The sequence below is a fragment of the Leucoraja erinacea genome, chromosome 2, assembly GCF_028641065.1.
Source record: "Leucoraja erinacea ecotype New England chromosome 2, Leri_hhj_1, whole genome shotgun sequence".
Lineage (NCBI taxonomy): Eukaryota > Metazoa > Chordata > Chondrichthyes > Rajiformes > Rajidae > Leucoraja > Leucoraja erinaceus.
This window is the reverse complement of record NC_073378.1, coordinates 134,819,048-134,841,927: the sequence shown is the minus strand read 5'-3', so window position 1 is coordinate 134,841,927 and position 22,880 is coordinate 134,819,048. Positions and strand designations below refer to the sequence as shown.

At 48.4% G+C, this 22,880-nt stretch overlaps 1 protein-coding gene across 7 annotated transcripts in view; it reads right to left on the bottom strand.

Moving 5' to 3' along the window:
* Positions 1-22,880, bottom strand: part of arhgap39 (Rho GTPase activating protein 39) — a 621,406-nt gene that overhangs the window by 283,788 nt on the left and 314,738 nt on the right. For 4 of the 7 annotated variants that reach the window (XM_055648964.1, XM_055648973.1, XM_055648957.1 and 1 more), the window contains one exon: positions 8,192-8,753. In XM_055648964.1, coding sequence (XP_055504939.1) covers positions 8,192-8,753 — 562 coding nt within the window. The remainder of the gene's footprint in view (positions 1-8,191; positions 8,754-22,880) is intronic. The other 3 variants (XM_055648998.1, XM_055648981.1, XM_055648989.1) reach the window with 1 other exon arrangement.

Below are 22,880 nucleotides of genomic sequence, written 5' to 3'. Positions count from 1 at the left end.
CCACACCGACCAAGGTGCCCCATCTACACTGGTCCCAGCTGCCCGCATTTGTACCATATCCTTCTAAAGCTTTCCTATCCATGTACTCGTCCGAATGTCCTTTAATGCTGTTATACATAATACCTGTCTCAACTACCTCCTCTGGCAAAATGTGTAAGAAACAACTGCAGATGTTGGGTTAAATTGAAGGTAGACACAAAATACTGGAGTGACTCAGCGTGAAAGGCAGCATCTCTGGAGAGAAGGAATGAGTGACGTTTCGGGTTGAGACTCTTCTTCAGGGAATGGGCAACATTTTGGGTCGAGATCCTTCTTCAGCCTTATGAAGAAGTGTCTCGACCAGAAACGTCGCCCATTCCTTCTCTCCAGAGATGCTGCCTGTCCCGCTGTGTTACTCCAGCATTTTGTGTCTACCTCCTCTGGCAGCTGGTTCCATACACCCACTGCACTCTGTGTGAAAAACTTGCCGGTCAGGTTCCTAGTAAAGCCACTGGCTGCCATTTCCCAAGTCCTACACCTGCCCCCGCTTTCTGTTCTCATATCTCAGGACACGCCTGAAAAGCTGCCTTCTTGTCTAAAGGGCCTGTCCCACTTTCATGACCTAATTCACAACCTTTTTACTCGTGGACATTTTTCATCAGGTTAGAAAATCGCCCCCACCTACTTGATGCCACGTGTACCTACGACTAGCATCACGACCTGCTACGACTTAACCTACGACCTCGTGATGACCATGCTGCGAGTATGAGTCAAGGGCAAACTCGGCAGTGGTCGTGCATTAGGTTGTGAAAGTGGGGACAGGCCCTTTAGGTTGTGTTTCTCTACTCGGTCCTCAAGCGGGTAACCAGCAGGAGCAGTTATCTTCACGGAGCTGAGATCCACAGAGTGCCGGATGTAACATGTTGGTACGACTAAAGTCTCTCATGGAGTGGACGCTGCTGGGATATTGAACATGGAGCAGTGCAGCACAGGAACAAGCCCTCAGCTCACTGATACCCAGTCGCACCACCATCCTGGGTGAACACCAGTGCAGAGTCCTCAGTCCAGGATCCCATCCATTTCCTGAGGCTCCCACCTTTGTCTTCGCGTGGACCTACCCTTTCCCTAACTACTCGCTTCCTTGGGATATACAGCGCGGAAACAGGCCCCATGGCCCACTGAATCTGTGCTGACCCGCGATCCTCGCACACTAGCACTATCCTACACACTACGAACAATTTACAATTTTTACCAATGCCAAATAACCTACAAACCTGTACTGTACGTCTTTGGAGTGCGGGAGGAAACAGGAACACCCGGAGAAAACCCACATGGTCGCGGGGAGAACGTACTGTGCAGGCAGCTCCCGTAGTCAAAGTCAAAGTCAAAGTATCGTTTATTGTCATTCAGACCTTTTGGTCTGAACGAAATTTTGTTGCCTTGCAGTCGTACATATAATAAAATAACAAAACACACAATAAACACAAATTTAACATCCACCACAGTGAGTTCACCAGGCACCTCCTCACTGTGATGGAGGCAAAAGTCTTAAAGTCTTTGTCTCTTCCCTCCTTGTTCTCCCTCTGCGCTGAGACGATCCAGGATGGAACCCGGGTCTCTGGCGCTGTGAGGCTGCAACTCTGCCACTGCCTCCTAATGTACTCACAGAATACCTTGGGCTTCTCCTTAATTCTAGATGCCAAGCTGATGGGCACAACTATACAGTATACAGTAGGCACCAAGGCAAATGCACTTGTTGGCATGCTGTTCGGCAGGTGAGTGGTTACTGGAAATAGGCACAAAAAGCTGGGGTAACTCAGCGGGTCAGGCAGCATCTCTGGAGAAAAGGAAGAGGTGACGTTTCGGGTCACCATTAGGTGCTCCATGCCTGGGTCTTAACATTCCCCAACCTGGTGCATACAATGTGCCACAGAGAGGCAGATATATAAACTCGCACCAAATCAATTATTAAAACTGCTTTCTTTCTGCAACCTTAATGGAGAAACGTTCTGGAGACTGAATGGAAAATGAGTCCTGCTCCTCGTACTTGAATAAATGATTTAACTAGTGACTGAACGCAGAGCTATTGCAACAACCTACATGAGCAGTGAGAGTGGAGCGTGAGTGAACAAGTCATGGGACGTGATGTATGATGCAAGACTCCACGGCCCTGAAAATCCGTCATCTCAATGATAGGTGATGATATGTGTGGGATTACAGCTCCCGTTAAACCACCCTGCCTTCTCCGAATGCCGCCTTCTCGGCGAGCAATTAAAATTGAAAATGCTTAGAGGCTGAATGCGGAATTAGTTATAAAGAAGGACTCAACAGATGCTTGCATTAACGATCTGATCAGACGCGGTGGAAGCAGAGGCTTTGAATCCTCCAGCCTTGTCTTCGATTATTATGCTCCTCATTAAACAATGCAGACGTTTACAAAGGCCACTGCTCTAGCTCGAGGAAGCAAACGCTAAGCTGAAGTCTTAATGAACGGATATTTGATATTCTCACGTTCATTTACGAGATGCAGGTACAGCGAGCATTTAGTTTCCTTTCCTAATTGCTCTTTGAGAAGGTGGTGTTGAAGCACTGAACCTCTGATGGAGGTGATGCAATGATACTGTTTGGCAGGGAATCCCTGCACTAAAACACAGCTTCAAGGGAACCTACAGGTGAAGGAACTGCAGATTTACTGTAGACTTTAGAGATCCAGCAAGGAAACAGGCCCTTCGGCCCACTGAGTCTGCGCCGACCAGCGATCCCCATACACTAACACTATTTATCCTGAACATCGGGCCGCCCGTAGCGGCAACTGCGGAGGGCTTGGGGAGGCCCTGACCACGGGGAACAGTGGAGGAAGAAGACTGACTTTGGTGCCTTCCCACACAGTGGGGAACTTTGATTCTGCTGTGTGGGGATGTTTTATGTCAAACCCTATAGTGTGTTGTGTCCTGTTGATTTTTATTGTATGGCTGTATGGAAATTCATTTCACTGTGCCATCAGGCACACGTAACACTATTTATCCTGAACATCGGGCCGCCCGTAGCGGCAACTGCGGAGGGCACGGGGAGGCCCTGACCACTATCTTGAATCTGTGGGGATGTTTTATGTCAAACCCTATAGTGTGTTGTCCTGTTGATTTTATGTGTATGGCACACTAGGGATGATTTTCGATTTTTACCGAAGCCAATTAACCTACAAACCCGCACGTCTTTGGGACGTGGGAGGAAACCGGAGCACCCGGAGAAAACCCACGCGGTCACGGAGAGACCGTACAAACTCTGCACAGACAGCAGTCTGTAAATGTGAACCCTGCGACACTATGCCGACTATCAAAGAGGGACAGAGTGCTGAAGTCATTCAGTGGGTCAGGCAGCATCTGTGGGGAACTTGGATAGGGGACATTTCGGGATGGAACCCTTCTTCAGGCCTGTGTTTCAGCGTTGCCTAGGTCTTGCTGCATTTTCCGTCTCTATATCCCAGTACTGGCAAGTGAAGTTGAACCTTGTGCTGAAGCACCGAACCTGATTTCTGTGAAGCGGAACAAATGGCCTTCGAGCAAAGCACCAACCCTGGCTCAGTTGCACGGCCCAGGATAGAAATATCAAATACTCCAGGGCATCGCTTTAAGGTGAAAGGGACAAAGTTCACAGGATATGTGCAGGACAAGTTTGGTGTGGTGGGGGCCTGGAACGTGGTGCCAGGGGTGGTGGTGGAAGCAAATACGATAGTGGTGTTGAAGAGACTTTTAGATAGGCACAGTTACAGTGTCGTTTATTGTCACGTACACCGAGGTACAATGAAAAGCATTCGTTACGTGCTATCATATCAGCAGAAAGACAATACATGATTACCATCCAGCCATTTACAGTGTATCGAGGCAAGATAAGGGAATAATGTTTAGTGCAAGGTAAAGCCAGCAAAGTCTGATCAAGGATAGTCCGAGGGTCTCCAATAAGGTGGATAGTAGTTCAGGACTGCTCTCTGGTTGTGGTAGGATGATTCAGTTGCCTGATAACAGCTGGGAAGGAACTGTCCCTGTATCTGCAGGTGGGTGTTTTCACACTTCTGTACCATTTGCCTGCTGGGAGAGGTACATGGATACGCAGGGATATGGATTATGTGCAGGCAGATAAGAGTTGGTCTAGGCATGATGTTTGGCACAGACATTGTGGGCCGAAGGGCCTGTTGCAGTGTTGTACTGTTCTGTTCCATGACCTATAAGCGCTTCTGTTGGTTCCTACATTGCTTTTTATTCATGTTCATGAAGGAACTGCAGATGCTGGAAAATCGAAGGTAGACAAAAATGCTGAAGAAACTCAGCGGGTGAGGCAGCATCTATGGGGCGCAGGAAATAGGCAGCGTTTCGGACCAAAACCCTTCTTCAGACTGATGTGAGGGTGGGGGGGACGAGGAGAAGAAAGGAAGAGGCGGAGACAGTGGGCTGAGGGAGAGCTGAGAAGGGGAGGAGAAAGCAGGGACTACCTGAAATTAGAGAAGTCAATGTTGATGCCACTAGGGTGCAGACTGCCCAGGCGGAATATGAGGTGATGCTCCTCCAATTTCCGGTGATCCTCACTCTGGCCATGGAGGAGACCCAGGACAGAAAGGTCGGATTCGGAATGGGAGGGGGAGTTGAAGTGCTGAGCCACAGGGAGATCAGGTTGGTTATTGCGGACCGAGCGGAGGTGTTCGGCGAAGCGATCGCCAAGCCTACGCTTGGTCTCACTTTTAATTCCGATTCCTTCATGGTGCAAATGTTGCCTTGATGTCAAGAGCACTCATTCAAACCTCACCTGCGGTCATCAGTAAACAGGGAGCAGGGGATACTGGAAGTACTCGGCAGGTCAGCTAGCTCATGACTCGCAAGAAACAGAAGTCATGTTAGCTGTTGACTTTGTTTCTCTCTCTGGGTATGTCATTATTTCAGATTTTCAGACACTACAGATTTTTGCTATTGGATTTCTGGTCCATGTTTAGACAATAGACAATAGACAATAGGTAGGTCATTCAGCCCTTCGAGCCAGCACCGCCATTCAATGTGATCATGGCTGATCATCCCCAATCACTACCCCGTTCCTGCCTTCTCCCCATGTCCCCTGACTCCGCTATCTTTAAGACCCCTATCTAACTCTCTCTTGAAAGTATCCAGAGAACCGGCCTCCACCACCCTCTGAGGCAGAGAATTCCACAGACTCACAACTCTCCCAGTGAAAAAGTGTTTACTCATCTCTGTTCTAAATGGCTTACTCCTTATTCTTAAACTGTGGCCCCTGGTTCTGGACTCCCCCAACATCAGGAACATGTTTCCTGTCTCTAGCGTGTCCAAACCCTTTATAATCTTATATGTTTCAATAAGATCACCTATCATCCTTCTAAATTCCAGAGTGTACAAGCCCAGCCGCTCCATTCTCTCAGCATATGACAATCCCGCCATCCCGGGAATTAACCTTGTAAACCTACGCTGCACTCCCTCAATAGCAAGAATGTCCTTCTTCAAATTAGGGGACCAAAACTGCACACAATACTCCAGGTGTGGTCTCACTAGGGCCCTGTACAACTGCAGAAGGACCTCTTTGCTCCTATACTCAACTCCCCGTGTTATGAATGCCAACATGCCATTTGCTGTACCTGCATGCTTACTTTCACTGACTGATGAACAAGGACCCCCAACTGCATTCATTCTGTATCTTTCAATCAATCGATCAAAAGTAGGCCTGAATTCGCCCTGCTCTACACCCCCCCCCCATCCCATTTGGGGGACATACTGGAGCAGCTGGTCTGGGATCAGTTGTTACGTATCTATGTAGAAGACTGCTTACATTTGATATTAAAGCATCAAGCATTGCCAACAGCCAGTGTATGATAAATAATATGGAGAGCTAACTGATGTTGATGGAGCTGGTAAAGGTAAAGTAATGTGTGGACTAAAATGAGTCAGAGCGCAGAAACAGGCCTTCGGCCCAACTTGTCCACGCAGACCAAGAGGCCCCATCTAACCCAGTCCCATTTGCCCACGTTTGGCCCAGATCCCTCCCGACCCTTCATATCCCTCTCACCCCTTCATAGGATGAGGGGTGATCTTATAGAAACATATAAAATTATAAAAGGACTGGTCAGGCTAGATGCAGGAAGATTTTTCCCAATGTTGGGCGAGTCCAGAACCAGGGGCCACAGTCTTAGAATAAAGGGGAGGCCATTCAGGATTGAGGTGAGAAAAAGCTTTTTCACCCAGAGAGTTGTGAATTTGTGGAATTCCCTGCCACAGTGGAGGCCAAGTCACTGGATGGATTTAAGAGAGAGTTAGATAGAGCTCTAGGGGCTAGTTGAATCAAGGGATTTGGGGAGAAGGCAGGAACGGGTTATTGATTGGGGGCGATCAGCCATGATCACAATGAATGGCGGTGCTGGCTCGAAGGGCCGAATGGCCTCCTCCTGCATCTATTTTCTATGTTTCTATATCCATATACCTGTACAATTATCTTTTGAATGCTTTTACAGTACCTGCCTCAACTACTTCCTCTGGCAGATAGGCACTAAATGCTGGAGTAACTCAGCGGGACAGGCAGCATCTCCGGAGAGAAGGAATGGGTGACGTTTCGGATCGAGACCCTTCTTCAGTCCGAACACGGCTCTCGACCTGAAACGTCACCTATTCCTGCTATCCAGAGAAGCTGCATGTCCCGCTGAGTTACTCCAGCATTTTGTGTCTTATCGGGTTTAAACCAGCATCTGCAGTTCCGTCCTACATACTTCCCCTGGCAGCTTGTTCCATACACCCTCCACCCTCTGAGTGAGAAAGTCGGTCCTCAGTTTCGTATTAACTGTGTACGATACCTTCAGTACAATAAAATACACAACGTGCTGGAGTAACTTCGCGGGTCGGGCTGCATCTTGGAGAGCATGGGTAGGTTTCGGGAGGGGGCCCTTCTTCAGACTGATTGTGGTTGGGGGGGGGGGAATAAAGCTGGAAGAGAGGTGGGGCGAGACAAAAACTAGACAGGTAACAGGTCGGCACAGGTGAGGAGGGGGTTTTGATAGGCAGCTGCTGGTGGGCAAAGACCAGGGAGGAAGAGACAGAAGATGCGCGACAAAAGGATTGAAGAGTTGTGAACCAAAGACCCTCTAGCGAGCAAGATTGCCCACTCGACGAAAAAGACGTAGTACGATCACGGGCAGATTCATGGGTCATTTTCGGCCCCATTTCCGTAATCGGCTTCCGTCTCCGCACCAAAGATCCCGTAGCGGAGCGAAGATACTAGCACAGAGACGGAAGCCGGTTTACGGAAACATCCTCGTAAAAATCAAAGTTAATTGGTAAAAATCTTCTCCTCATTTTCAGAATTATAATTTATTAACACAAACTGTTCCCCCGCAACGTTGATTACACTGCGAGTCGGGTCGGGTCGGGTTACTGGAATGAATGTACTCCGTTGCGTACTACACGTCAGCCCATTGTATATAGCAGGAGTGGTCTATCTTGCTCCGCTATAGGATCTTTGTTGCAAACTGTGAGACTAGAGGAAGGAATGTAGGTGGAAGGGGAGAAATGTGTCCAGGTGGGGCACAGGAGAGGGGATGGATAAAGGGGTGGGAGCGTGTTTTGGAAGAATGAAGAGTGGGAGGGTTTTGTGGTCATCTAACATTGAAGAGTTCAATGTTCACCGTTGGGTTGTAGGCTTGCCAAGCGTAATGTGTGGTGTTCATTTGGGCACAGGGGAGAGAGGACGGGGACAAGATGTAGGGTGTGGCCGAGATTTGTAGCTACCTGTCATTTGAGATTTGAATGCCACTTTTAGTGCACTGTGCACTTTAGAGAGCATTTAATAAGGCCTGGACAGAGTGGATGTGGAGAGGATGTTTCCACTAGTGTGCTACCTCAGGATTAAAGGTTGTCCTTTTAGAAAGGAGATGAGGAGGAATTTATTTTGTCAGAGGGTGGTGAATCTGTGGAATCCATTACCACAGACGGCTGCGGAGGCCAAGTCAATGGATATTTTTCAGACAGAGATAGACAGATTCTTGATTAGTACGGGTGTCAGGGGTTATGGGGAGAAGGCAGGAGAATGGGGTTGAGAGGGAAAGATAGGTCAGCCACATTTGAATGGCGGAGTAGACTTGATGGGCCGAATGGCCTAATTCACTTATGAAGTAATGAATAAGGTTTGTTGTGATCTGAGTTGAGAGATGTTGGGGTTAGCAGAGGCTTACCTTTAGCGTCATTGAGGGGGTCCATGTGCCTGTAGATGTAGCCTTCCAGGTAGGAGTGGAACTTGGGGGTGGGGGGGAAGAAGGCCAGGCAGATGGCCATCAGTTCCCAGCCGCGGGCCAGGCTCTCGTATCGAAAGTTTTCCGTGGTCTGCCGGCACAGCTGGATGTAGAGCTCGTCCCTCAGGCCCTGCATGCTCCAGCCCTTGGTGGCGATCTCCAGGGCCACGTTGAGCTGGTCCGCCTTGGTCCGCCGGTCCCCCATGTACATCTGGATGAGCTTGAAGACCTCGCACGCCTCCTTCTTCACGCTGCGGTCGGCGGTCATGATCATGGGCTTCTTGATGGACTCGCTGCTCCAGGCCAGCATGTTGGCGATGGACACCTTGCGGCGGAAGATGCCCTGCGTGTGCTTGTTGAAGTGCTTGGAGGCCCAGTTCTCGATGTCCGTCTCCGACGAGGGCTTCCTCAGCATGAAGCCGGGGAAGACACAGCTGGCGCTGGGCATCATGCTCCGGTTCTGCCTTCCTACATCGTACTGGCTGCACGTGCCCAGGTCCTCCGACTGCGGGGGAAGAGAAATGAATCATCAGTCTTTCAGAGAACCTTTCAGAGAACCTGACACCTCCCATTTGCATACCCACTGAGAAACCATTCCAGTCCGCACAGCAGGTCGATTAGCATCCGCAGAGAGCAAGGATAGTTAACCACTTGCCCTGGTGACAAGACGGACTTGAAACATGGCCAATTGTTTCTCTCCTCACCGATGGTGTGAGACTCTAAGCCCTGTCCCACGGTGCGAGTTCATTCCAAGAGCTCTCCCGAGTTGAAAAAAAAATCAAACTCGTGGTAGGCACGGAGAATGAACGTAGCGGGGACGTCGGAGCTCGGGGACGTCTCTTAGCGCTCGTAATGCTAACGGCAGGTACTCGGGAAGACTCGCTAACGGCAGGTAAGCACGGGATTTAGGAGATTGAGAGGGGATCTTATAGAAACTTACAAAATTCTTAAGGGGTTGGACAGGCTAGATGCAGGAAGATTGTTCCCGATGTTGGGGAAGTCCAGGACAAGGGGTCACAGCTTAAGGATAAGGGGGAAATCCTTTAAAACCGAGATGAGAAGAACTTTTTTCACAGAGAGTGGTGAATCTCTGGAACTCTCTGCCACAGAGGGTAGTTGAGGCCAGTTCATTGGCTATATTTAAGAGGGAGTTAGATGTGGCCCTTGTGGCTAAGGGGATCAGAGGGTATGGAGAGAAGGCAGGTACGGGATACTGAGTTGGATGATCAGCCATGATCATATTGAATGGCGGTGCAGGCTCAAAGGGCCGAATGGCCTACTCCTGCACCTAATTTCTATGTTTCTATGTTTCTATGAAGACCCGTGAAGATTTTTCAACATGTTGAAAAATGTCCACGAGAGGCCCGAGTACCGACGAGTGGCCATTACCGTAAATCTCCGAGTTGGAATCAGGGCAAACTAGGTAGAGCTCTTGGAATGAACTCGTACCGTGGGACAGGGCTTTCACTGAGTATTTCCAGCATTCTCTGAACTGGTTTCAAACCCCAACACTTTTGCTCTGAAGCACAAAATGTCCCAGATTTGTGCTCTCATCTTCACCTCCACTGCAGCTTGCTTGACAAGCTGCTCGAGTGGATCTCCACCCACGTAAAACAAGGACCACACCAATGCACACAATAACATGACTCACAAATCATCCACCTAAAGAAAACATTTGACAGCGGCTGCTGCTGCCGATTCGGAGGGAGCGTTATCCTGACCTCGGCCAGCAGATATATAAATTGCACATTTAAGTCAGAGAGTGCTGGAGCAACTCAGACAGCATCAATGAGGACCATGGATACACAATGTTCCGGCTTGATATCCACCTTCAGACTGATGGTGGAGGAGGAGGAGAAAGCTGGAAGAGGGGAGAGGCCTGGGCAAGTAATAGGTGGATATACGGGATAAGGGGAGGGGGGATTGGTAGGTAAATGGTGGAAACAAAGGCTGGAAGTGAAAGGAAAAGGTGTGAGACAGAAGGATTGAAGAGTTACAAATTGTGAAGCTGGAGGAAGGAACATAGGAGGAGGGGGAGGTCAGCGCGAGTCCAGGTAAAGAGTGTGAAATGGGAAGGTGGTGTGTGGGGAGAATGGGGAGGGGGAGGTGGAGGGAGCGAGCGGGAGAGAACGGGGATGGAGTTGTTCGATGTTATTTAACGTGGCAGAATTCAATGTTGATACTTGTTGGGTTGTAAGCTGCCCGAGCGTTTAACCAATAACCCAGTATCAGTGTCAGGAAGGCAGGGCCAAAAACAAACTGCTGATGGACTTTGACGGGCAACAATTATTTTCCCCCCACAGATCCTGCTCAACTTGTCGAGCTCCTCCGACAGTCAGATTCTTGCCCCCATTCCAGCCCGTGCTGGTCACTTACTCACCTTGCTCCGAATATAATACACACACTTCACAGACATTGAACATAAACACTATGTTTGATTCATCCTCCGTTCTCCTGGCTCTTCCATGTCTCTTGTGAGCCAACGTGATCCTCCTTGGCCTCAGCTTTGTTGACACTGCGATCCTGTTTCCCCTCAGCATACGCCTTCCAGTTGTGCATAGTTCGTCTTTAGTTTAGAGATACAGCGCGGAAACAGGCCCCTTGGCCCACCGGGTCCGCGCCGACCAGCGATCCCCGCACACTAACACTATCCTACACCCACTAGGGACAATTTACACATACATCAAGCCAATTAACCGACAAACCTGCACGTCTTTGGAGTGTGCGAGGAAACGAAGATCTCGGAGAAAAACCCACGCAGGTCACGGGGAGAACGTACAAACTCCGCACAGACAGCACCCTAATATAGGGCCTGTCCTACTTGGGCGATTTTTTAGGCGACTGTCAAGTTGCCGGCAGTCGCCTGAAAAACTGGCAACTGGAACGGCGACTATCAGAGTGAACACACACACACATCCTTCACTAGCCCGTTATGCAGGCGGGGGACAGGGCAAGCAGGGGGAGCGCTGTCTGAATGAAGTTCACAGGGTGCAAAGCCAAGGTGATACAGACACACACCGCGATGAACAGGAAGGTTGGCGCTGTAATGAAGACGGCTAAAGCACAGTGTACGGTAAGTCCTTTAAAAGAGGGGGGGGAGAAGAAGAAGTGGAAACAATTTTTAAGAAGCCAGAGATATATGGCTGTGAAGCTCGGCGGATATTTAACATTACCGCTCGGTTATCCTTGGTTCTGAAAACTACTGCTTGCGTTTTCTTTCCCCAATGAGCCATTGAAATTCACCGGTTAGCACCGGCTACAACCTACGAGAACCTGAGAGAACCTTCGAGATCCTGGCGACCCACTAGGACCTCCAGGCGGCCCACCTAAGGCTCGAGAATTCTCGCTACTCTCCACGGCGGCTTCATTCTAATTTTTAAGCATTATGAAAAATTTGCGGCGACCATAAGGAGGCCGCGCCTAGTTCCCAGAATGCGACCATGAAGGAACTCCTCACGACTATGAAGGCGATTCCCCGGCAACCAACCGCGAACACGTAGCAACTGCGCAGTCTCCTGCAGTCACCTAAGTGGGACAGGCCCATGAGTCGAGATGGAACCCAGGTCTCCGGCGCTGCATTCGCTGTGAGGCAGCAACTCTACCAATGCGCCACTGTGACTGCCAGGTCTATCTCTGATAGATGATTAGATCTATCTCTAATAGATGCATCTGCCCTGTGCGGACATCCCTCCCAGAGTCACCTCTTTGCATCTGCTCTCTAGCATCTTGAAGTACTGGATCCTTGTCCAACGCTTCTTCTATTTCCCTGGTTCTCATTGCTCTTGGTGTAGAGTGTACTGCAAGAAATCTTACAAATGATTCTGCTTCTGTCTCCAGTGTAGACCTTCGCCGCCTGTCTACCTTCAGCAATCTGGATAATGAGTCAGCTATAGTGATGTGGATCACTCTGCATTCGCACCATGGAGTCTAAGCACCCGGCTCTCAATCCGGGCACACGGTTTCGATGGAGGGGAATAGATTGTCTCAGACGGTTTGTGGACTGTCCACAACTCAAACTCAATGTCATACCGGTCAGCATGAACGTCCCACTGGACTGGCATCTGTAAAACCTACACGTCTTCCCACCCTGCCCCCTGTAAAGACTCCATCCCCTACTCCCAATTCCTCCGCCTACGCCGCATCTGCTCCCTGGATGAGACATTCCATACCAGGTCATCAGAAATGTCCTCATTCTTCAGGGAACGGGGATTCCCCTCCACCACCATAGATGAAGCTCACAACAGGGTCTCATCCATACCCCGTAACACTGCTCTCTCTCCCCCATCCCCGCACTCGCAACAAGGTCAGAGTCCCCCTAGTCCTCACCTTTCACCCCACCAGCCGGCAAATGCAACACATAATCTTCCGCCATTTACGCCTCCTCCAACGTGACCCCACCACTCGCCACATCTTCCCATCTCCCCCCATGTCTGCCTTCCGCAAAGACCGCTCCCTCCACAACTCCCTTGTCAATTCTTCCCTTCCCTCCCGTACCACCCCCTCCCCGGGTACTTTCCGTTGCAACCCCTAGAAATGCAACACCTGTCCCTTCACCTCCCCCCTCGACTCCATTCAAGGACCCAAGCAGTCGTTCCAGGTGCGACAAAGGTTCACCTGCATCTCCTCCAACCTCATCTACTGCATCCGCTGCTCTAGGTGTCAGCTGATTTACATCGGGGAGACCAAGCGCAGGTTGGGCGATCGTTTCGCCGAACACCTCCGCTCGTTCCGCAATAACCTACCTGAACTCCCGGTGGCTCAGGACTTGAACTCCCCCTCCCATTCCCAATCCGACCTCTCTGTCCTGGGTCTCCTCCATTGCTAGAGTGAGCAACAGCGGAAATTGGAGGAACAGCACCTCATATTCCGCCTGGGGACCTTGCGTCCGGATGGCATTAACATTGAATTCTCCCAATTTTGCTAGCCCTTGCTGTCTCCTCCCCTTCCTTAACCCTCTAGCTGTCTCCTCCCACCCTCCTATCCGCCCGCCCTCGGGCTCCTCCTCCTCCCCTTTTCCTTCCTTCTCCCCCCCCACCCCCCATCAGTCTGAAGAAGGGTTTCGGCCCGAAACGTCGCCTATTTCCTTCGCTTCATAGATGCTGCTGCACCCGCTGAGTTTCTCCAGCAATTTTGTGTACCTTCTGTAATAACTTGGGTTGGTGCTTTTGGATCATAGTATCCCAATGTATGGACACTCATCAAATTCTGTTTCAACATCTGAAATGCAGTTTGCGTAAGGAAGAGCAGCAGATGCAGGTTTAAATTGAAGGTCGACACAAAATGCTGGAGTAACTCAGCAGGACTGGCAGCATCTCTGGAGAGAAGGAATGGACGATGTTTCGGGTCGAGACCCTTCTTCAGACTGACACTGTGACACTGACTCTGAACAACAACCTCGTATATCGGTCGAGTCCGCAATGTGTGACAAAAATAGTTATGTTCTTTCACTCTGGGCCCAACTCCAACTGATGATAACTCCATTTTAGGTTTAGCTTTGAAAATATTGTGCTTGCAGATTCAGTAGCTGTTGTAGGGTCACATCGACAGTAGGCATAGAATAGAATAGAATAGTTTCTTTATTGTCATTGTAACATGAACCATGTACAACAAAATTTAAAAATGTCAGCCAGTCAGTGCACCATTCAAACATTTCTAAAAGCTGTGGTGCCCCTTCTCATATCATTGCCTCATTTACTCATCTCATGTCCACACAAAGTCTTATCTCTCTGTTTGGATTTGGTACTACTACAACTGCACTGACCCATGGCATCGATTCATTAATAGGTTCAATAATATCCTGTTCAATGAGCTCTTGCATCTTGGCCTCAACCTTTTCTCTTCATCCAGACGGAGTTCTTCTTATTGCATGTACTACAGTCTTAACATTTGGGTCTATCTTCAGTTTGACTTGGCGATCATGCAAATTTTCCAACGCCTTCAAATCCTGGCTTGAACTCCTCCTTTAAGTCCTCACAGGACTTCAGTGAGTTGACATTTATCCCAATGTGTAGCACACCTAATGTTTGGGCAGTCTCTCTACTCATGAGTGGCTCTAGTTTCTCCTCGATGACCACAAATTCACCTGCTTGGACCTCTGCCTTGAAACATCCAACTGTCTGGAGTGGTTTTGATTATGTTCAGGGATACAATCCTCAAAGTGCATTTTACCTTATTCCGTTTTCAGTCCTCCCACAGTGCCCGATCGATAACATAGCTATCACTTCCCAAGTCTACTATAATGTCTACTTCCACACCTCCAGTTCCCAGCGGTACCTTTGCATGCCTAATGTTGATACCCTGCATCCATCAGTGTTTCATCACGTTTACATTGACTTGAACATTTATCAACTTGGAGTAAATTATGATAGTAACCATCTCACTGCACTTCTTCGTCCAAATCTATTTGTTTTTCCATCATCTCCCAAAGTGGGGAGATTGTGCTCGAAATTGTGCAATCTGGTGCATATTTTAGCGAGTCTTTTAACTTACACTTGAATGCACCATTTATGCTTTAAATTGGATTAGGTATGAATAAGGTTAGGCTAAATTACATTCCTAATTACATTCCACAGTAGAGCCAGGCTCTGATCAACAGGTGCAGCACATAAATTACCTTAGTATATTCATGTATGGAAATCAGATTATAATTCATGTTGTTATAGAGAAAAAAACGTAGAAACAAGGCAAGAGGAGTCGGACTTCCATCACTGTTCTGCACAAATAAATCAATCAACCTTACCCTTTGACGATCGAAACAAGACAAAAATAATGCCACATATTCAGCCAAGTATGTGGTTCAATGAAATTAAGATATATATGCAAAACATATATATGGAAACAGGCCCTTCGACCCACCAAGTCCACACCGACCAGCAATCTACCCTACACCAGTTGTATCCTACACACCAGGGACAATTTACAGAAGCCAATTAACCTACAAACCTGCACTTCTTTCGGATGTGGGAGAAACTGGAATATCCAGAGAAAACCCATGTGGTCATAGGGAGAATGTACAAATACTGTACAGACAGCACCCATAGTCAGGATCCAATCTGGATCTGTGGTGCTGCAAGGCAGCAACTCTACCGATGCACCACCGTGCCACCTCATTCATTATTTTTTCTGTAATATTTATTATGGTGTCACGTCAATAAAGATGAACACATGATTGTGATTTCTGCCCTTAGTTGGATAACACACATCTCCAGTCATTGTGTTTTATGGCTGTTTTTCAACCTCTTCAGTCTGAAGGTCTCGACTCAGAACATCACCTATTCTTTCTCTCCAGAGATGCTGCCTGTCCTGCTGAGTTATTCCAGCTTTTAGTGTCTATACTATCTTCAGTTTAAACCACCATCTGCAGTTCCTTCCTACACACTTTGTTAAGCAAAACAGGTCCTATTCTCATAATATTATTCACCTCAACTAAGTTTTTTCTTCACCTCCGTTGCTGCAGAGAATACAATCCCGGTTATCAAATCTTTCTTTAACGTGAAAAAAATATTCCAGCCCTGCCGATAGGTTCATAAATCGCCCCCGGATCATCTCCAGAGCAATTGCACCCTTTCTACAGTGTGTCATAGTCTTGCAGCATGGAAACAGGCCCTTCATCCCAACTTCATCCCAACGCCCGGGGAGCGTTTCTCTCCCCCCCCCCCTCCTCCCGTATCTCCCCCCCTAGGAATGCGGGCCGGCCCAGGAGCTCTGTACCCAGCTGGGGTCCGGGAGAGGTGAGGAACAGTGAACCGGGGGTCGGGCATTGGAGCGGAGCCTTAGTCCGAGATTCATCCCCACGGCTCCGGAAGCGGCACCAATGCCCCCACTCACCCGGTCCGCTCCTGGCTCCGGGCCGGGGTTAAAACTCCATGGGGTGTGGACAGAGTGGCCGACGGACACAGGGCCGCAAGAGGTGAGGGTGGGAGGTGTGAGTAGTGCCACAGGGGTCGGTGCTGGGACCACCGCCGTGTTTCACCTATCACACCATCTGCACAGGAGAAACTGAACTAAATGTTTCACCCAAATCATCCCGCGGGCCGGATTGGACCCCTTCGCAGGCCGTTAGTTTGACACCCCTGCTTTAAACCAATAGTTCTTGAATCACCTCTAGTTCTTGAATCACATATCCCGGGAAAACGACTATGCATTCACCTTATATATTCCCCTCATGGTTTTTACTCACCTCTAAAACAATTTTTGCTTTATTTTGAATTTCCAACACCTGCAGATTTTGGTTCCATCCATGAATGTCAAATGTTCTGCAGTTTGCTATTTCAAATAGTGTGCTTAAGAGTCTAAGCCAACTTATTCTCATTCTTTACGGGAAACCCGCCGACAGAAAACTGTGGAGGAGGAGATCTGGAAGCCTCGGGCGAATTGAATGGTCCGTGACTTTATTTATTTATTTATTTTAAATTTGAACGTGAGAAATTTGTGATTGCGAGTCTGTGGAATTCTCTGCCTCAGAGGGCGCTGGAGGCAGGTTCTCTGGATACTTTCAAGAGCGAGCTAGATAGGGCTCTTAAAAATAGCGGAGCCCTGGAATATTGAACCGAAGGACTCGGGGTAAGATTGGGATGATCAGCCATGATAAGCATTTTAGAATAGACGGAGACAAGGAAAGTATTTTTTCAGCCCAGAGAGTGGCACCGTCATTCAATGTGGAATTCTCTGCCATCCACAATCAGTACCGGAACCGCCCTCTGGGCAGAGAATTCCACAGACTCAGAGCTAGATAGGGCTGGATCCCCTCGTCTCCGTTCTAAACGGCTTACTCCTTATTCTTAAACTGTGGCCCCTGGTTCTGGACTCCCCCAACATCGGGAACATGTTTCCTGCCTCTAGCGTGTCCAAGCCCTTAACAATCCTTAACAATTGAATGGCGGTGCAGGCTCGAAGGGCCGAATGGCCTACTCCTGCACCTACTGTCTATTGTTTATTGTCTATTGTGCTATGAGGCAGCAATTTTACCTCTGTGCCACCGTGCTGCCCTGAATATATTTAAAAAATATAAGAACAATATTTAAAATAAATTTGCACAGGCACATGGATAGGAAAGGTTTAAAGGAATGTGGGCTAAAGGGAACTGGGCATCTTGTTCAACATAGATGATTTGAATCGATGGGCTGATTCTGTGCTGTATGACTCTGTGACTCTACATGGGTCGAGTCTACCTGCATATTTTCACTGATAGAAACCCGATTTGAAGTGATTGCCAAAATAATCTGTGCACAGATGGAAAAGCTCTTGCACACTAGGCAACACAAACTCAACTACGAACTATGGACCGGCTTTTCCTGCACTAAACACTTTGGCTTAATTTTTTGCACAAGTATTATTAATTTATTTAAATTTGGTTTAGTCATTGTCATTAGTTTATTGTCACGTGTGCAGTGAAAAGCTTTTGTTGCGTGCTAACTAACCATTCAGTTAGCTAACCAGTGCTAACTAGTTATTATATACTACCGAAGGTAGACACAAAATGCTGGAGTAACTCAGCGGGACAGGCAGCATCTCTGGAGAGAAGGAATGGGTGACGTTTCAGGGCGAGACCCTTCTTCAGTCTGAACAAGGGTCTCGACCCGAAACGTGAAGAAGGGTCTCAACCCGAAATGTCACCCATTCCTTCTCTCCAGAGATGCTGCCTGTGCCACTGAGTTACTCCATCTTTTAGTGTCTATGTTTGGTTTAAACCAGCATCTGCAGTCCCTTCCTACCTATGTGTATAGTGTTGCAGGTCTGTTATATGCTGCTGCAAGTAAGAATTTCATTCTTCCGTTGTCAATACATGACATAATTGAAGACTCTTGGATAAAAATAGCTCAAAGTGCTGGAGTAACTCAGCGGGTCAACAACTCTTGATCCTGATCTCTTGAGAAATAACAGAATGTGTTGAGTTGTATCTGAAAGGCCCTGAATTGAAGGCAGATTCAACAATAACTGGCAGGAGGCAATTGGATCCTTGTTTACAGAGGAAGTTTTGCATGGGACGAGGCAGAGAGACTCAAACAGCCAGCACAGGCACAAGAAGCCAAACGGTCTGCTCTGTGGCCCGAGGATGGGAGGGTGGCTATTTCAATAGGAATCACTTCACTCTGCCAGGACTAAGATCCTGAGAGGACAATCTCTGGACAGTTTTGACTGATTCCCTCTGAGGAAAATCTTTAGAATCGCTTTCTGAAATGCTGATGTTATTGGGGAATGAGGACAACTGCAGTGAGAAATGGAAACATAACAGAATGAAGGATCTCTTGAGAATAGGATTCAGGCTCACTGACGGATGCGCATAGAATGTTACTTTGCACTCTGCCATCTTTTTAGTTTAGTTTAGTTTAGTTTAGTTTAGAGATGCAACATGGATACAGGCCCTTCGGCCCACCGAGTCCATGCCGACCACCTGTTCACACAATAGACAATAGACAACAGGTGCAGGAGTAGGCCATTCAGCCCTTCGAGCCAGCACCGCCATTCAATGTGATCACGGCTGATCATCCCCAATCAGTACCCCGTTCCTGCCTTCTCCCCATATCCCCTGACTCCGCTATTTTTAAGAGCCCTATCTAGCTCTCTCTTGAAAGCATCCAGAGAACCTGCCTCCACCGCCCTCTGAGGCAGAGAGTTCCACAGACTCACCACTCTCTGTTTCCTTGTCTCCGTTCTAAATGGCTTACCCCTTATTCTTAATCTGTGGCCCCTGATTCTGGTCTCCCCCAACATCGGAAACATGTTTCCTGCCTCTAGCGTGTCCAAGCCCTTAACAATCTTATATGTTTCAATGAGATCCCTTCTCATCCTCCTAAGCTCCAGAGTGTACAAGCCCAGCTGCTCCATTCTTTCAGCATATGACAGTCCCGCCATCCCGGGAATTAACCTTGTAAACCTACGCTGCACTCCCTCACTAGCAAGACTAGTTCTATGTTATCTCACCCAATCTCTGCGCACTTTACCACAATTATTGCACAATTAACCTACACACCCACACGTCTTCGGGATGTGGGTGGAAACCAGAGCACCCAGAGGAAACCCACGCAGTCACGGGGGGAGCGTGCAAATTCCACACACAGAGAACATCCAAGGTTGGGATTGAACCCGGGTCACTGGCGCCGTGAGGCAGCAGCCCTAACCAGCCGGGCCATCTTGCCACTCCCGTCTTCAGACAGATGGGAGTCGAGGGGGAGACGGCTGGCGGAGAGAGGCGAGGGGAAGGGTTGGGGCAAGAGGTGGAGCCAGGGAAGGAGAGGTTCATTGGCAGATGAGTCAGGAGGGAGAAGGTTGGTTGGAGAGGGTATCCGAGGCTCGAGGTGATGAGCGGGGGAGACAAATGGTGCAGATGGCGGGATCTGATGAGAAAGGAACGCGGAGAACAATCTCATTCGAGACAAACTAAGCCCTTATGTTTCAAAAGGTGTAAATTATTCGGCGAGATTAATTAAGGCTCATGACATGAGAACGCACGGAAAAAGACGAGAAAACTAAATGTGAAAACAGCAAAATAAAAATTACCGGACCACTGTTTGATAAATTGCATTAAACAGAGAACAATGAACGACAGCTTATAAAAAAGGAAGGAACACAGCAAGATCTGAAGTGGTTAAAGTTTTCATCCAATATCGAAACCTCCCATTAGTATTCCTCTGGATGTTGCACCATCTGCGGTAACTATAGCAACTTAGCACATTGGTTAGTTGTAACAAATTCTCCTTGTAATAAATGAGGTGACATGCCATGCAATTTTATTTCAAGTACAGAAAACTCAGGATATATATTCGCCCATGCAGAAAAGCTTACATTCAAAATCCACAATTCCTTGCTTTGCACAATGAAGCCTCAGATGCTACAAGGTGATGTCCTTCACAGGTTATGTTGTGCACGAGAGGGCTAGATGCATTGGCCACTCACTCGGCTGGGAGATGTGTATTTCATGTCCACATTTACTTCATCTGGGTATCCCAGAGGCAGGCCCACAGGGAGAGAGTTAGCATCTCCACACACGGAGGCTAAGAAGCCACGCAGTGTGGAAACAGACTCTTCTTCACACCTTGCCCACACCGGCCAACATGTCCCAGCTACACTCGTCCCAGCTGACAGCGCTTGGCTAATATCCCTCTAAACCTATCCTATCCTATCCATAATGAATTATGGGGTAAGCCATTTAGAACGGAGACGAGGAAACACTTTTTCTCACAGAGAGTTGTGAGTCTGTGGAATGCTCTGCCTGGTGGAGGCAGGTTCTCTGGATACTTTCAAGAGAGAGCTAGATAGGGCTCTTAAAGATAGCGGAGTCAGGGAGAAGGCAGGAACGGGGTATTGATTGGGGATGATCAGCCATGATCAAACGGTGCTGGCTCGAAGGGCCGAATGGCCTAATCCTGCACCTATTGTCTATTGTCTAAACGTTGTGACAGTCCCTGCCACGACTACCTCCTCTGGCAACTGGTTCCATGTTACCCCACAGATTCCTATAAAATCTTTCCCCCTTCACTTTAAACCTATGTCCTCTGGTTCTCGATTCCCTAACTCTGGGCAAGAGAGGCTGTGATGAGGCCATTGGGAATCACAGATCTGAAGCCGGTAGGTCTGAAGAAGGGTCTTGACCCGATCCATCACCTATATCAGGTATAGGGGTGGCACAGTGGCGCAGCAGTAGAGTTCCTGCCTTACAGCGCCAGGGACCCGGGTTCGATCCTGACTATGGGTGCTGTCTGAATGGAGTTTGTACGTTCTCCCTGTGGCCGTGTGGGTTTTCTCCGGGTGCTCCAGTTTCCTCCCACACTCCAAGGACTTACAGGACTTAATTGGCTTGGCATAAGTGTAAATTGTCCCTAGTGTGTCTTTGTCTTGTTCTTCTTGCGTCTGACGGGCACAGCTTAAAGTTGTAGGACAACTTGTTGTATTTGATCTTATTTGATTTTGCACGCCAGGTTGATTGCATTCGTCGATACAGGGCGGACCACGTGAAGGTTGCAATCTCCCCCCCCCCCCCCCCCCCTAGTGTGTGTAGGATAGTGTTAATGTACAGGCACGGACTTGGTGGGCCGAAGGGCCTGTTTCCGCGATGTATCTCTAAAGTCTATCCATGTTCTCCAGGGATGTTGCTTGACCCGCTGAGTTACTCCAGGACTTGTCCTGTGTCCTTTTAGGAAGCCCAGGTTGCAGCAATGTCTGTGCTAAACATGATGCCAGGGTAAACTAATCTCCTCTGCTGCACGTGTCCGTACCTTCTATTCCCTATGTCCCAATCCAAAAGCCTCCTAAACACCACTATCGTATCTGCCTCCACTTCCACCCCTGGCAGCGCCTTCTAAAAACTCACTGCCCTCTGTGTAAAAACCTTGCCCTGCTCATTTCCCTTCAATGTTCCCAATCTCACCGTATAGCTGTGTCCCTCTAGTGTTGGGGAACAAGGTGCTCACTCTCTCCCCTATCTCTATGCCTCGCCTCATTTTAGAAACTGTAATCGGGTCTCCCCTCTGTCTCCACAGAAAACACCCACGTTTTTCCAGCCTCTACCTGCAGCTAATATCATCCAGGCAGCATCCTGGTGAACCTCCTCTGCACACTCTCCACATCCTTACTGTGATGGGGTGACCAGGACTACCTACATTCAAGCAGAACTGCACACCATGCTGATGAGATGAATAAACACAGCATGGACCAGTGGAGCAAAAACATTTTGCTTCTATGTTATACTGTCTTTAAGGACCAGAGAGCAGTGCTGAACTACTATCTACCCCTTTGGTGACCCTCGGACTATCCTTTGTATGTTCCCGATGTTGGGGGAGTCCAGAACCAGGGGCCACAGTTTAAGAATAAGGAGTAAGCCATTTAGAATGGAGACGAGGAAGCACTTTTTCACACAGAGAGTGGTGAGTCTGTGGAATTCTCTGCCTCAGAGGGCGGTGGAGGCCGGTTCTCTGGATACTTTCAAGGGAGAGCTAGATAGGGCTCTTAACGATAGTGGAGTCAGGGGATATGGGGAGAAGGCAGGAACGGGGTACTGATTATGGATGATCAGCCATGATCACGTTGAATGGCGGTGCTGGCTCGAAGGGCCGAATGGCCTACTCCTGCACCTATTGTCTATTGTCTATTGATCGGACTTTGCTGGCTTTACCTTGCACTAAACGTCATTCCCTTGTCATGTATCTGCACACTGTATATGGATCGATTGTAATCATGTCTCGTCTTTCTTTTGACTGGATAGCACGGAACAAAAGCTTTTCACTGTACCTCGGTACACGTGACAACAAACTGAACTGAACTAAGAATCAGATGCATATCAACAATACCATTGCAATGTCAAACCATCTGCTAATTCAGAATTTGAAAGACAATTTACAAACAGCGAGAGGGAATTTTCCTGCAAGTAAATTGAGTAAAGGGCCTGTCCCACTTTACGAGGTAATTCACGAATTCTCCCGAGTTATTCATAAATTCTCCCGAGTTTTCCCCTTGATTCAAACTCGCAGAATGTCCGTAACGGGTCCGTAGGAGGCCGTAGATATGTCGTAGCGGCTCGTTATGCCAGCCGTGGGTACTCGGGGCATCAGGTAAGTCGGGACGTTTTTTCCAGCATGACAAAAAATGTCCACAAGTAAAAAGATACTCGGGCGGATACCTACGGCTGGTTTACGAT